This window comes from Struthio camelus, chromosome 8 (assembly GCF_040807025.1).
Source record: "Struthio camelus isolate bStrCam1 chromosome 8, bStrCam1.hap1, whole genome shotgun sequence".
In the NCBI taxonomy this organism is placed as follows: Eukaryota; Metazoa; Chordata; class Aves; order Struthioniformes; family Struthionidae; genus Struthio; species Struthio camelus.
The window spans coordinates 28,401,113-28,416,784 of NC_090949.1; the positions used below are offsets into that span (position 1 = coordinate 28,401,113).

The window sequence follows — 15,672 nt, forward strand, 5'->3', positions numbered from 1 at the left end:
GGCAGGATCACATCCTAAATCCCACCTGAAAGGCGTTAAATTGGATCAAAATAGTTTCCTTTCTGGCTAGAAGGAAAAGAGTATAAAAACCATGTCCATGTCCCTGTTTTTACCAGCACAGGGAACTTCTCCTTGGGAACAAGCAGCCTCTGGAACAGGAAGTCTCTAACCTCACTGCTGTCATTCATCCCCTTGGCAACAGTGACCCCATCCAGCTGCGAGCAAGACCATGCAGGTCCCCAGCTGTAGCCAGAATCAATGGGGACTTTGTTGCCTCCCAGCAGAGCTGGGGCTGCCAGTGCTGAGCATCCCACACTGCTGCTCTCAGCCAGCCACCAAGGATCACTTCCAGCCTCATCCATCTCCCGGGACGTGCTGTGACCATATAGCCCACAAAGGTGAGATGCCTCAAACGCAGAGACTCCACCATCAAGTGGTGAATGTCTCCAGGTGAATCCCAGGGCCCCAGCTGAACCCTGCCGTGCCCCATCACATTGGCTCTGAGGGATTCTGGGGACTCACAGGCGGTGTTGGCCAGTCCTCCAGGGCTATCCCACACCTCCCACATGCACCCCAAAGGCAGCCTAGCTGCACATCCACCAGCACAAGGATCCCGGCACTGTGCTGTGCCGTTGCCCCAACATGCTGCACCAGCCTGCCCCAGGCTGCAGCTGTGCTGAGATCTAAACAGTGCCAGAGGCTACGGTGGCAAGGGGGAAAAAGCAGCCATTGCCTGCAGGTCTCAACTCATCCTTTAGGTGATGGAGAGAGAGGAAAGAAACCTCCAGAAGGCAATTTGTACCACCCTAACCACAGATGGAGTTGGTGCAGCTAGATCAGACCAGACACCCCATTCCAGAAAGCTGAAATTGAGTTTGACACACCAAACCTGCACATGCTGCATCCCTCTTGCTTGCACAGAGCCGTGACCCTCCCGAGCCTCCACAGCAAAGATGTAGCCCAGAGGGCCAGAGACTTTCCCAGCAGAAGGAGTGGCACACAAGCAGACATTACAGCATAGCCAAATTGGGCTATGACAATTAGCGACGCCCAATAATCCCACATATGCTATTTTCTTCACGGGTTTCTAGGACTTTCCCAGCATGTTAATGAAAATCCCAAGCCTAAACCGCACTGATTTCATATAAATATGTCAGCTATGCTGCCTGGGAAAACAGAAATGGGGAGGCAGACTTGCAAAGCCATGCATTTCCACTGTAAGCTCCTTAAAGCTTCTTTTACATTCAAGTGGCTTTGCATTTCATCTGAAAAGAACCACTTCTATGCATGACCCAAAGCTGTAGCAGACGGATTTAATGCAAATGACCCAGTGAAAGGACAGATCCTTTAGAGAGGGAAAGTTTATTTATAGAACCTTTTCGCTTCATGAAGATGCCAGAAAACAACCAAATCAGCCCCTCAGGAAATGGGAGTTGTAATAGTTGTCCTTCAAGCAGAACAATTCCCCAGTACCCACCAGCCAACACACTCAGTTCCTATCCTTGAACTCACCTTCCCAAAGTACAAAAAAGCAGATAAGTAGCAGGGCTAATAATAAGTAGCACTGCAGCTGCCAAACTCTGCAAATCAGCAGTAGAAACGTTAGTTTGCAGACTGCTTTTGCTTTTTCCAGTTGGTACAAATTCTTAAGGCAAAACCTTTTGAAGGGATGCACCACACACCCTGGGGGTTGGGTTAGCAGCTGCAAAGGTCAGGTACCTCGGTCAGGCACTTCTGCGCTGGGGCTGTCCCAGCAAAATAGCAACATGTGATGTAAAATCAGGACTGAAATGAATTATCAGAGATGGAGAGGAGCTGAGAAGTGAAGCAGCAAGGATGAAAAAATGTTAAACCTTGGGAACATGAACCTACCTGGAAAAGCAAAAAGAAACGCAGTTGGTTAGTCAGAAGAGTGCTGCGGGGAGTTGTGATAACCACCTGCAAACAGCCTTGCAGCTCAGCTCTCTTTGAGGAAGGGCAAGGGAGTAGATGATCTACCAGCCCTGATTTCTCAGAATCACAGAAGACACAGAAAAACTCAAAGCATAGAGGAGAACACTGTTTTCCATGTGCCATGGGAACAGGATGAGAAATCCCAGGCTCAAATTGCAGCAAAGGAGATGTGGGACAGAGACTGAAGAAAACCTGTAATGGGAAAGGCCACAATCCTTGGGATCGCAAAGTTCAAGAATACCAACCCCTCCGAGAAGCCATGAACTAGCTCTGAGGTCCACCACCAGCTTGGGAACCTGCAACAGTTATAATTACAGCTTCTCGTGAATAACCAGAGCACACTCACCTATCCTTGTGGGGAAGATGTCCTCATTGTTAATGAGCATCTCAATCCAGTCCATCAGCATGCACATGTACTGCGGGGCCGACAGCTTGGTCGGCTTCTTGTATTTGTTGTCATCCTGCCACCTGTACTCGTACTTGAGCCCACCCGACATGATTGGGCAGCTCTTCTCTGTGCAGTACTCTGACATGGTCCCATAGATGAGGTTGATCCGGTTGAAGAAGTCCACCACATGCACCGCAATCCAGTCATTGATGCTTTCCCCAGGAGGCAGCTGCACCACAGCTTTCAGGTCCAGCCCGGACTTCAGGGACGCCTGAGCTTTCTTGTACAGTTCAAAACGTTGAGTACCAGGTTCAAATTTCTTCCGAGGACGAAATGTTTTGTCTTTGTTGAAGACTTGTTTGAGACACAAAGCCATCATGGGGTGGGCCAGCCAGGATTATGGCAGATTCTCAGGACAAAGTAAACTCCAAGGCTGAGATTTTCAGGGTTTGAGGTTTCTGGAAGGAGAAAGAAATCAATTTTGGTCATATATGAAGCCAACTACACTTGTGTCTCACTCTCACAGGGATGAATTAGTGCCAGCATGTTGGCTGACCCTCTTGCTGAGGAAACTTGCAAGGACTGAGAAGATTTGAGGTGAATTCCTGGCTCCTCCACAGCCTCCCTGGGTGACTTGATGAAGGTACTCACACCTCACACAGCAGGTCCCTGCCAGGCACTGGTCACAGTAGATGCTAGCACTGCTGCATACATCCCCTGGAAAGCTCGAAAGGAAACAGAAGTGTTTCCTCTCTCCCAAGCCACATATGTAGCTCCCAAGCAGCATCGGGCTCAGGTCATCCTGTTACTTCTGGGGCGTTTATTCAGTAACTGTGGCAGTAAAGTGAGAGCCATGATATCAGAGGAGCTTACCAGTCCAACCAGTCCCAACCTAGCAGCTTTTTCCTCTTCTGGCAAAAGGGAAGTTTTTCTTTCCTAAGGATTTCTCAGCTCATAAAAATAATCCCCTGATCCTGTCCTGGTGGCTGGTGAGTGCTACCCTGGAGACTGCACTGCGACCACAGCTGGCTGCTGGTTCACACAGCTCCAACGCCGAGATCAGTGGGAACGGGGGGATTCTTTGTTCCACCCTGTGTGTTTGTTCAAAAGAACAAAACTCGTGTCCAAAGAAGGGAAGCAACAGCTGAGAGTAACAGTGTGGTGTGCCAGGATGCTGGTGTTCCCCTAGGCACAGCATAATGCACAAAGGAGCAGGCAGCAGCAGGCAGCAGCCACAGAGCAGCTGCTTCACTTGCTTCGTGCTTTCAGAGCGGGGCCGGACTCAGGGCTGCCGGCATTGCTGCTGTCTGTGGCCCCAGCCTCTTGACAGACAAGGGATGGGTGACTCTATCTGGAAGTCACCACTTGGCAAACTGCTGAGCTCATCTCTTCCTGCCTGTCTGAATTTACCAGCACAGACGAGGTCTGCATTATTTCCCCCCCTTTTTTTTTTCCTCCCCTCGAAGTTCAAGTGGAAAGCTCATCCACTCCAGACTTTTGTGGACAGGCTGAAATAAAACTTATGTGATATTCTCCAGTTACCTGCACTCATCACTGGTGATACCAATGTGAGATCAAGGTCCCGTTGTGCTAAATGCTTTTCTGAGGCCTGGGGAAGAGAGAGTTCCTGAGCAGCCTGCCCCTGAAGGAAGGAGATGGAGAACGAGTGAAAAAAAGGAAGAAAAAGACTCATGGAAAGGGGAAGTGACTTACCCAAAGTCACGAGCAGGAGGAAATGGTATTCAAGTGAAGCCTGCATACACGTTCATCATTAAAAAGACATCTTCTAGCCAAAAACTTGCTGTATAAACTCTGCTTTGTAAACTCAATCCAGAGCCACAGGCACATTCTATTTTGCCCAGCGAAGATAAGCTAAACGTTTTGCCTTTTCCTCCTCCGTCCCAAGCAGTAGACTCCAACCAAGCCAAAGAGTTTGTTCCCCACCCAGAAAACGGAGTGTGAGCTAGAAAAGAGACTGTGAGATGCCAGCCTATGGAGGGAGCAGGAGAGCATGCTGACCATTGGCTTCACATCATGAGTCCTACCTGTCCTGATGGGAAGGAGGTCTCCAGTACAGCAGCCCCGAAGGGGTGAACAGATCTCTGGGGACTCAGCACAGACTGAGCTTGGCACAATGACACTGTAAAGAATAGGCTTTATCTGGAGACTTCCTACCCGGCTGTCACGTATTCAAGCCACATCCTGTTGATAACACCTCTAGGAAAAGTCTCCCAGAGAGTATTCTAATGTATACCAATTTCTAATACATACATACATACACACACACACATATATATATGTATATAAAAGTATATATGTATCTGCTGCAATGGGAACCCTAATCCAGTAGCATAGGAAATGCTTGGCTACCCTTAGGGATTAGGCATCCAGCCAATTTACCATGCCTAAGTCACAGTAACACTGTGTGCATGGTTTTCACCTGTTGCACGTTCAAAGGAGTAAGCATCTGTGCAAACCGCCTCCTTCGATGTTCAGGTAGCTGGTTTATCTCTTGCTTGCTGCAGACCAGAGCAACACCTGGGCTCCCACCACCGCCCAGTGAGGATATGGGGTCCAGGTGATATTGTGAGCTCTGAATGGTTTCTTGCTCATTTTGCCCTAAATCCCATGCTCCCTCCCAGAGCAGGGCTGTAGCCTAGATGTTGGATGCGACTGCTGTGAGGGCCCCATTCAGCCTCCTGCTTAACTGAGGCCAAAAACTTCCCACAGAGGACTTCCCACTGAGGCCACAGCTCTCACTGATGTACCACATCTTGTCTAGGCAGACATCCCTCAGACTTGGTGGAAATCCATAATGGGAAGGAGAATTCACATCACCCATTACTAATCTGACGTTAAGAGTCAAAGGCATGGCTCAAATTCCCAGCTTGACTGTGCTTCAAATCCATTGCACTGTTTGAGCTTGCACTGACTCAGGCCTCAGCTGTAAGATGAGCACGGAGTTGAAGGAGATGCAGATATATCTGAATTCATAGCCAAACACCAGCAAAAGGTTCACAGCTTGCAGAGGGGTTTACTCCTCTGGAAATCTGGCTGGCTTGGGTACCTGACCCCAGCTCAAGCCATCACAGTACTGTGAACACTGGGTACATCTCAGGTAGCGTAGGGTGCAGGTCTGCCTATACCTAGCTAGGCATGATGTGGTTGAGACATACCTTGTTCTGCAGCCAGCAGCCAGCATGGGAGACCCACAGCCAGCAACATCTCTGGTGCTTTTGCACTCTCTAAAAGCACTTGTCACTAACTGGCTCCACCACCACAAAAGCTTAAGGCAGGACTTGAACGTGCATTGCTAAAGCCAAAAGAAGAGGTTTTTCCCTTCCTTGCCACTGTTCCTGCCCTCACATGTGGATTATTTTTTCTTTCGTTCTCTCCCTATGACTAGCCAGCTGCAGAGAGCTCCAACTGAAATGTAAAAGCCATTAAAACGAGCAAAAATAAACAATTTCGCATGTAACAAGAAGTCAGGATTTCCCCATCTGACACTTAGCAGCCTCCCGGGCAGGGATGACACAGCACAGGGAAGTCCTCCTCTAATCCACCCTTGAGCTCCAGCCATCCTCTAATCCCCCAGCCAGCCCATCTGCCCCAGCAAAGCTGAAGAGTCCCTTCTCCCTGGCACACAAGTAAAACCCAGTGCCCTGATTTTCATCCAGCAGGGCTGGACAACATCACTGCACTGCACCACACAAAACCTGTACCCCAGAGCACAGCCCCCAATCTCTTTGCTGGGTAGACGGAGGAAGATAAACTTGCTTATACCAGTGTGAGGCTGGATTGACCCTACTAGGTCACAGAGTCCCTCTGAATTAACATCAGTTTAAACAGGGGCTGGGACCTAACTCAAAAGGTTTCCACAAGGGATTTTAGCAAGGTGAGTTGTGCCAATAGATATTTCTCTGGGTCACTATTTCGGCTGACCTCTTTGGTCTGTTCACTCTTCTCCATGAGCTATTTCTGCTTGCACAGCGGTGATGACAAGCCAGTGTGGCAGATAATATCCCATAAAACACATCCCTTACATGAGCAATCAGCAGTGAAAATCCAACAAATACATGGGGTATAAATATCCCATGTGTCACACTGCAAGTCTTCTGTGAATACTGAACTGCTCTTTGTGCTCCCCGGGAAATAAATGCTGTATCTCATCTCCCAAAGCCTTCTTAGAGCCCCAGAATTCATCACACAAATGCCTTCCTCTGGATCTCTTTGTATTACGCTACAAGCTGCTCTCAGTTGTCAGGCAGGTGGGAATGTATTTCATGCTTCAGTGCCACTGTCTTAATAAAACACCATTTAAAAAAAGCAACAAACCTGCTAAACCTCTGTCAGGTGTTTTCCTACTGTGCTTCTGCTAAAGATTCTCAGAAAGGGAGGAGCAAAATGCACTGTTGCCCAAATGCTCATACCCGAGTGGTGCTGGACACGCAGGACGACAGCACGGCACTGCAGCCTCCCTGCTCCCAGGGCGATAGCACACATCAGAATAATGCGAGCAGTTTTGCTGTCAGGATCCTTGCCAGCATCACTACCAAATCACTAAGTCATTAAAAGGCCTTATGAATCCTTACTGGAATGAGAGAACTTTGGAAGCTAACTTTAACACAAAACCAAAAACATATCCTGGAATTTACAACCAAAACAGCAGAGAGGCACATGAGGAACCAGTTTCTTTCTCAACCTTGCTCCAAAGCTTTCACTGCATAAAGAGACTGATGTGTAGGAGAAGTGAAAGGCATAGGAAGGGAGCTGCATGGAGGCTATGACCTCAGTTTTAAATACCAGACATGACCCTGACAACTGGGGCACTAAAATGGGACTTACCAGCTTGGAGCACAACAGTCTCTGCAAATGGTCATCACTGCCTCGGCTTCCCCACTGGCTGTGACTCAGTGGTGAGTCCCTACTTTCTGGGGAGAAAAACAGGCAAAGGGTGTTGAAGAACTATTTCAACAGCAGGTGCTTCACAGCCAACCAGTAATGAATGACTCCTAGCAGGTGTCATGCCCTGATCTGTCTGCACTTTGAAGGGTGGAAACAAAGTCCATTGAAATGGCCCCAGACACATCGCGAGTCTAACTTGCAGGAAAGCACATGAGCAGTGAAGAATGGAAGATGAGATTTCCCCCGTGGCCACCTTGATGCATCCATTGTAAAACACCAGAGAGCAAACCAGTACTCTAATGGGCTGGTGCTATTCCATCACCAGCTGAGTATTTGGGACAGGTCCATGTAAAGAGTAGGAAAATGGGAGATCTTCCAAGTTTTAGCTGAGGGGCAAAGTTCAGCAGTGTCTGGCTGAGCCCAGGTTTCATGGCTATGCGCGTTGCTGGAAATCAGGCCATTGTCCACAGGGATTTGGGGGTGGGAAAGGAGTATACGCTGCTCAGCTTGGGAAAGATGAAGGGAGATCTGCAGTTCAACAAGCTTAGACAGCAGCTTCCTACAACATGATCATACACATCCCACCACTGTGCTGTGCTGATGAGGCCTGGACCGATGCCCTGGCTGCAGTTTACAGGTCTTTGCCTTGAATTCTCACGTGTGAAATCATAGCTTGCCCAAGAGGAGCCTTGGCAATGGCTGGAAACCCTCTTCATCGTGCAGCAATTCCCATGATGGGGGTGGTCCTGGCACCCTGGGGGGAGGGGGGAGCACGAATCCCTTCAAAAGTGCCTGCACACCTACAAAGGAAACCTTGTGCTAGCTGCGGCGGGGCAGCTCCCACTCCAGGGCCGAGGGGAGCAGATGTGGAGTAAAGCAGGTGGCTGCGGAGCCAGAAACTCGTCCTGCCCTGCTGTCGCACAGCGGCAGCCCCGGTCCTGGGGCAGCTGCCCCTGCAACCGTATCGCACCCCGGCAAGTGAGACAGGAAAGCCGAGAGCAGGCGCTTCCCTCCTGCCCGCCTCCGCTTCCCGCTGCTCCCGGCCCCGCGGAGCCCAGGGAAGGAGGAGTGTCAGGGAGGATGAATGAAGCGGCAGGACGGAAAGAGGCCGGTTGCTGAGGCCAAACGGCAGCTCCGGCGCTGAATCAGCCGCCGCTTCCCACGGGACCAGCGTGCCGCAGCGTGCTCGGTGCATGCCCCCATCTGCGTGCGCTAAGTAGCCTCAGGTTTGCCTAGAGCTGGTTTAAAGCCCAGCTAAGTGGAAGGAAAACTCCTTACGCTGGTTTGCAGTCTGCTGGTTTCGGCTGGGGCCTTGTATTTACCGGCAGCAGCAGAAGCGAAACTCGTCGGCTTTAGCAAGAGCCAAATCAGGACAGGGTTAAACAGAGCAAGGGGGAGGCAGAGCGACTACCGGGGATCTAACAGGCAGAGACATGTAAAAAAGCGATTTCCTAGATTGCTGGCGACTCCAGAAAAAACAGAGAAAGAGCTGGGGGGGTCAAGGGGAGATGTCAACTTGGGGTCAAAACAAGCCTTTAATTTCAGAATTGAGGGTTTTTTTTCACAGAGGTGTTATCCTTTGGAAACAAGAGAAGAATTCTGTAAAACAAAGGCTTTGTTTTAAATTAAAAACAACGTTGAAAGGTCTGTTTGGAAATTGGCAAAACAAAAGGAAAACAAGCAAAACAAAAGGGAGGGCAATTTCCTCTCCCCATCACAAACAATTCACCAGGTTTCAAACAAGGTCACCAACTAAAATCTGCATTTTTGATGCCAAATTAGCTTTAGTCAAAAAAAAAAAAATCCCAGCTGGAAGGGTCAGTCAGAGGCGCTGCTGACGTGCAGCGTGACTGACAAGGTCTCCCTCCCTCTCAGTCCTCGAAGCCCCCGGTCGGTCCCTGCACAGTGCCTCAGCTTTCCTGATTTCAGTATAAACCCTGTATTAAGAGCCGCAAAAGCAAAGGCTTGGCCTTTCGGGGGAAAGCGTTTTGTGAGCGCTCCTGGGAAATGGTAACGATCATTACTGGACGGGAAAAGAAATCTCGAAGGTGGAAGGTAGTCAGAAGGGCAGGCTCCCACGGCGGCACCTCCCCGCAGGCAACGTGCCTGGCACCGGGAACGGCGTGCAGCTTGGGGGCAGTCTGAGGCGCTGGATTCACCCCGAGACACTTACTCACTCGCACAAGCATCTGACTTGAAACCACAGGCAGCCGTTTAGCGGCACAGGCCAAACCTTGCAGGCAGTGCGAAGAGCTGGTGTGCGCGGGGGGGAGTGCCATGAAGGGTCCGGCACCGCGAGCAAACCGCAAAAAGAGACTCCTGAATGCCATTGCTTTGGGAAGAGACCTCAGAGAGACAGAGAGATCGCAGCCCCTTTCGCTGCCAGGGAAGGAAAATGGACCCTGGCCAGGGGAAAAATCAATCAGCACAAGCCAGGGATGGCTCAAAGCAATGAAGGCAAAACTGGCCTGTGACCTCTGTCTGTCCGTCTCCGTGCCCCTGCTGCAGATCCAAGCGCCTCCAGGCTGCTGAGTGCAAGAACACTCCATACAATTTGGTTGAAAAACAAGATATTGGCACATTCCCCCTCGTCCTTGTACTTCCCAAGGCAGATCTAGGGTTCAGCTGCCCGGATGTTTACTTCCAGTTTCATGCTTTAGGGGGTTCCCTTCTCTCCTCCGCAGTCAGTACAAAAGTCCCTCTTGTCACATCCCCTCACAGTGCTCAGACACTGCCTGCCAGAGCCCTAAAACTGCCAGACAGCCTCCAGGTGGACAGTCTGACCAGAAACCTGCTGGCCCTGGGGCTCTGCTCTCTTCTTAGTACTCTAGGAACCGCTACTGCCCAGGTCCTGATTCAACAGCTCTGTCTCTAAGCTTCATGTTAAACACCTGAGAAGTCCTGTGGTAAAGCAGTGTTGGTTACTTAATCTTCAATCTGTCCTGGAGAATCCGTGCAACTGGAGCTTTTACCAGGAGGACCTGAAAGTACATCAGAAGTGTCCCAAGGACTGAGCCTGCCACTTCCAAAAATCCCTTGCATCATAACCAACCCAGCCGCAGCCTAACTGGGAGCTGTTGGGCGCGTGGTGCTCCCGGGGAAGGTAATGTATCCCCTCTTCTCCAGCCTTCACTACATCTAGGTCTGGTTTTAATCACCCCAGGAAGGGGGAGTCATGCAATTAAGAAGCTGGAAAGCCTGGTCTCAGAAGGCACTGGCCCTCTCAAGCAGGGCCGATCTGTCTCTGCATCGTGCTGGAGCCAAGCCCCAGCTGGGCTGTCCGTGAGAAACGGGGTTATTGGCTGCTGGTCCCAAATATAACCCAAACGATGGAAAATTCCAGGAAAGAAGCCAAGACGAGGTGCTGGGAAGGGGATTGAGGGCTAGCACATAGACCGGCAGGCTGTGGAGAAGGCCCCGGGCTCTTGCTGGAGCAGGCAACATGAATGCAGAGCATGTCTGTGTCTCCAGCCATGTCTCACCACCCCAAACACAGCATAAAGCAGCTCGGTGCTGGGGAAATTTGCGCACCTCGAGCATGGTGAGAGGCGCAAGCATCCTCAGGGTGCTCCCCGAGCACACACTTTCGCAGCAACCCTGCTCCGAAACCCAGCCGAGCCTCAGCTCCCGCGCCCCAACTCTGGGCAGCCGCCAGCAGAGCCGTGCTGGTGCTTCCCCTGGCTCTCCTGACACTCAGAAATCCCCATCTCATGCAAAACTGACCCCCAATGATTTCCAGGAACAGGACTGCTCATACCTTTGCTCACCCCCATCCTGCCCCACTGTCCCCTCCCTTCACACACCATCCTTGTCCTACCTCCCTGCTGCACCACCAGCAAACCAGGAGCTCCCCTGGGACCACTGCAGTCGAACGGGGCCTGGGGATGCATTTCACCCTGCAGCCCCCTCTGGGGAAGCCCAGGATGAGACTCATTGCCAGGCCAAAAGGCACCAAAAAATTTTCCCCATGTCACCCAAGAAGCCTCCAAGCAGAAAATTGAACCTCCTCTCTCCTGGTAGGGGGAAGCACATCCAATTAATTTTGGGAGTGATGTCCTGTGGGGCCAGAGAATTTTTAGGATACCTTATACCTGGGATCTTGCTGCTGCTGCAGCTGACTTGCTTGGAGCCCTGCAAACAGGTGTCCAACAGCCTTCACGGAGCTGGCACACTCCGATTCAGTCCCAAGGGCGATTACTCCCTAATCAAAGCCATAATCCCAAACACTGGGGGCTCCAGGCCTGGTAGCTCCAGGAAAAAGACCAGAGGAGACAAGCAAGCTGCTGGAAACGCAGCTTCGTGGCTCGCTCTGACCCAGTTCCCTCCTGCCCTGAACTTTCTGCCCTCCCTCAGGCACTGGCAAAGCCACTTCCAGCATCCACTGAGTCAGGCATGTTACGAGGGCAGCAATTTTAATTGGCATTTCCTGCAGGCAGTCGCAAATGAGCCGACTGGTCACTGTCCAAACCACTCGCTCCCGGCTGGGCTCCTCACTGCCCTCCAGGGCTGTGTTTCCCCCCTTTGCCCGTGCTCAGCGTGCCATCTGCACTAATCCCTGCCCTGCTGGCTGGTGCTCCCAGACCTCCCGGATGCCAGAAATAGGATCCTTCTGTATTTACGCGCTCACCAGCTGACCAGACACAACGGGAAGAGCCTTCTGGCACGCGTCCATCCCCTATCTGGGCGAAAGATTGCTTCTTCCCAGGTTATCCCTGGCCAGGTTGTGTCCAACCTGTGCTTAAAACCACCCCATGAGTGTGCTCCAGGACGCGGAGCGGGGCGCGCTGCCTCTCCTGCTGGAAAGTTTGCACTGCTCTGTCCCCCGAGCCACACGGAGCCCAGCTCGCTTGGAAAAGGATTTGCCCTTCCCCATGGAAGCCACCTCACACACTCCGTGGCCAAAGCCCCCGCCACCGTCCCCGTCTCAGCAATGAAGTCAGGAAAGCAGCCCCTCCGCCCTAGGTCCGAACGGCTGCGCCACAGCTTTTGGCAAGTGAGACGCACGAGAGACCCCGAGCTGCCCTAGCCGAGTGGACACCCCGACAGGAGAAGGCTTTTTCCGCCCCCAGCACTCACCTCATCCCGCAGCAGGTCCAACTTCCAGCACAATCCCCTCACTGCCGTTTCTGCTCTCTTACTGAAGAAACACCAAAAACCAAAACAACAAAAAAACCCCCCGCAAGCCAAGCAGTCAGACCCCCTCCGGACGCCCCATCGCTTCTCCACCTCGCTGGCGCGAGCGCTGTGCCGGGGAGAGGAGGCACGCACCGGCCCTCGCCGGCGTTTCATTAAAGACACTCGGCCGAGAGTTTTTTCCCCGTCGGTGATGTCACATCCTGACCGCGTCGCGAGCTCCAGCTGTCTCTGCAAAAACTCGCTCTGCGCCGAGCCTCCCTGCCCCTGCGCGGCCCCGCTCGCCTCCCTTCCCTCCCACGTCGCCAGCCTGCCCGGCACCCGGCGCGTTTCCTTGGAAGGCGGCCGCCGCGCGCACACGCACGCACCATTCCTGGATGCTGAGGTCCTTTTTGGACAGCGATCCCACTCCGCTGGCTGCCGCTCGCTGGCTCCGAGCGCAGCCTCTCGGCTGTTTTCACGGGGCAGGACAACGGTTCACTGGGGGAAAGGAGATGAAATCCGGCAGTATTTTTTTTTTTCTTCTCTTGTACAATCTCCTCGCCTTCATCCCTCCCCCACCAACACCTTAAAACATAAAACCAGCTGAAGGATTTAGTTCCAGTACAAGCTGGATGCTTTCCAAAAAAAAGGAAAGAGAAAGGAAAAAAAATGTTCACTTCACAGAAACAATTCTAACAGACTCACTTTTGTTGGTCTAAGAGGTGGGGTGAGCTATGAAATGCATTGCAATATTTAAATACCACTCGGCAAAAGAAAGCCTGAGCCAGCAAGTTCAGCAAGAGAAAAAGAAAAAGAAGGAAAAAAAAAAAAAAGACAGACAGCGTGGGATTACTTGGCGTGAGACAGGCTTGCAGGAGTAAGGCACAGAGCTGCTTTGGGTTCAAACTCCCAAAAAGGGATTTAAAGCTCCTGGCATATGCCCCAAGTCAGCATGAAGCTTGCAGGTATTTTAATGGGGTGGAAGGCAAGAGCACAGCATGCCACGCTGGCACTGGGAGCAGGACTCCCCTTCTCAGCACAACGGCTTGCAAACGTCCTTTCCCAAGGGAGCACACCCATCTGCCTAAGGATGCCCACGACGCTGGGTCCCTTTTGAGACAAACTTTGCTGGAAACGTTTGAAAAAGCAGTCAGCATCGAGACAGCTATATTTAGGGAAATATTTCTGGGCCCTGACTACATGTATGTTAAATATAGGTCTGACCAAGCACATCCACCTGAGAGGGCCAGGGGCCAAGGCTCAGGACCAGAACAGGAGGCTGCGGCCTCTTACTCCTTGTTTGTCCCACCCCTAGGTCCAGGCAAAGGGGGAGCAGAGCCCAGGGAGGGGGGAACAAGGAGCAGCAAGGGGACCGACGTGCCTCATCGGCTCCCCTCAGTGAGCTATACCAGCTCAGCAAGTGAGAGTGTGAGAAAGGAAACCACAAACCTATCAAGCCTGCAACATCGTGCACCTGCCCTCACTTGCTAGCTGAGCCAAGCAGTGAGCAAGCAGGCAAGGAAAGCCTGCTCATGCCAGCACATCCCTGCTTCCAGAAGTGCTGTCTCCAAGTCAGAAACCAGTCGGGTGTATATCAGTGTCCCCTCACACACAAACTGGCAGAGCAGCTTCCGACTGCAGGCACAAAAGATGCCCTGTGTTCAAAGTCCTTCCTCCTTCCCCCGTATTTTTTTTTTTTTTGAGTGACAGTAAAGGGGTTTCTCACCCTTTTGGGATTCCCCTACTGATGCTGCTGTCAGAAGATGGGAAGATCCAGTAGCTGCGTATGGTTGCATTAAGCAGAAGGTTTAGGACGATGGGTTTGCTTCCCTGACCCCTGCCTGCAGCTGTCACAGCTTGAAATCAAGCTTCAGGCTTCCTCCTACTGCTGGCTGGGTGGCAGCTGGCTGGTGGGCACTGGCTGTGGATTTTGCCTTCTGATCCCATGTGGACTATGCATCAGTAGGACATAAGTCTGCAGGATCAGGCCTCCTTCCCCTGTAACATGGCTTCTCAGTTACAGATAACGTCAGGGTTTGTCCTTGAGTCAAAAGGATCAGGGACAATCTTAAAAATAATGTTACCTACCCGGTGATGGCAAATCATCCTTGACTATCAAACAGCCCTGCTTGGTTCCAGTTCCAGCCTCCTGAAGCAAACAGCCACCGAAGGAAGAAAGAAGACATGGGGGACCCTTTAGCATCAGTTAACAGGGACTATCGGCTGGCTTTATTCTGGGGTCATGGGAACTAGGGCCCTGGCAGGGCTGAATATCTACTGACAGGGTTTTGGCACACCCCAGCAGCCCTCTGATTTCCTACCCCTCCCCGCTTGGGACGCAGCCAAAGGGCAGGTCACAGGCCAGGCAATGGGGGAAAGACACACCAAGGGCGTGCAGGATTCACCAGCACTTTGGATCCCGCCTCGGCCAAAGGCGAGGGAGCTGGCACCCATCACACAGGCAATACAAGAGAGCTGAGAGGTGTCTCACAGCTGCACATTTCTGCACAAAAGGTAACATCTGAGGGTGAAACTCCTTGCACATTCAGCTCCCAGGGTAAGAGGGAACCATGGGGTTCAACATCTTTGCAGGAAGAAAATGTAGCCCTAAGTGATTAAACTCAAACAGAGCTGTCAAGTTCATCTCTTAGGTTGTTTACCATTGTGATCATCAGCTAATTCAACGTAACAGACATAACCCAAAAGCTCTGGTCTGTGTAGATATGGATATTCTCCCCTCTCCCCAGTATCTACAATTTATTTTAGAGGCAGAGCCTTTATCACAATAGCGCTTGTCCTCACCACCCACAGAGCTACATCTGCTCCTACCCACATCAGCCTGGCCCCGCTCCTGAGTGAATCTTTCGAGATCACTGCAGATGGTTTCAGGTAAAAATAACACCACTAAAACAAGGATCTGGCCCAAAAAGCCCAGCAGGTTTCTCATGGTAGCTAGCTAACTAGTCCCATGTCTTGCTTCAGTAGGTTCAGGCAACGGCAGCAGCTCTGCAGTAGTTTTTCTCAGTGTCATCAGATGCAATTTTCACAGATATGGTTTTTTGCCAGGGATTAATTCTCCTCTCACCTTGTGCTGCTCTTATCTCCCCCGGTTCAGACCTTAAACAACTGTGATCACTACAGCTGCATCTTTGTTTCCTTTTTTAACCAGTTGTCCAAATTCTGTTTGTGGCAAACATCCACAAACCATTGTCTCCCTGCATCCCAGAGCCAGGCTCTGCTGTGGCCAGCGTGGCTGGGGGCACACAAAACCACAGGGTCTGTAGGAGAAAAGGCAGGATCATCTTCATGGC

At 51.5% G+C, this 15,672-nt stretch overlaps 1 protein-coding gene across 6 annotated transcripts in view; it reads right to left on the reverse strand.

Moving 5' to 3' along the window:
• Window positions 1-12,678, reverse strand: part of MOB3C (MOB kinase activator 3C) — a 29,921-nt gene extending 17,243 nt beyond the window's left edge. The window contains exons 1-4 of one of the 6 annotated variants that reach the window (XM_009674189.2): window positions 12,323-12,622; window positions 7,187-7,272; window positions 3,884-3,983; window positions 2,300-2,799 (exon numbers count right to left, since the gene is read on the reverse strand). In XM_009674189.2, coding sequence (XP_009672484.1) covers window positions 2,300-2,720 — 421 coding nt within the window. In that variant the 5' untranslated portion in view covers window positions 2,721-2,799; window positions 3,884-3,983; window positions 7,187-7,272; window positions 12,323-12,622. Of the gene's footprint in view, window positions 1-2,299; window positions 2,800-3,883; window positions 3,984-4,386; window positions 4,482-7,186; window positions 7,273-12,322 lie in introns of those variants that run through there. The other 5 variants (XM_068953052.1, XM_009674190.2, XM_068953054.1 and 2 more) reach the window with 5 other exon arrangements.
• Between the last annotated feature and the right edge of the window lie 2,994 nt (window positions 12,679-15,672).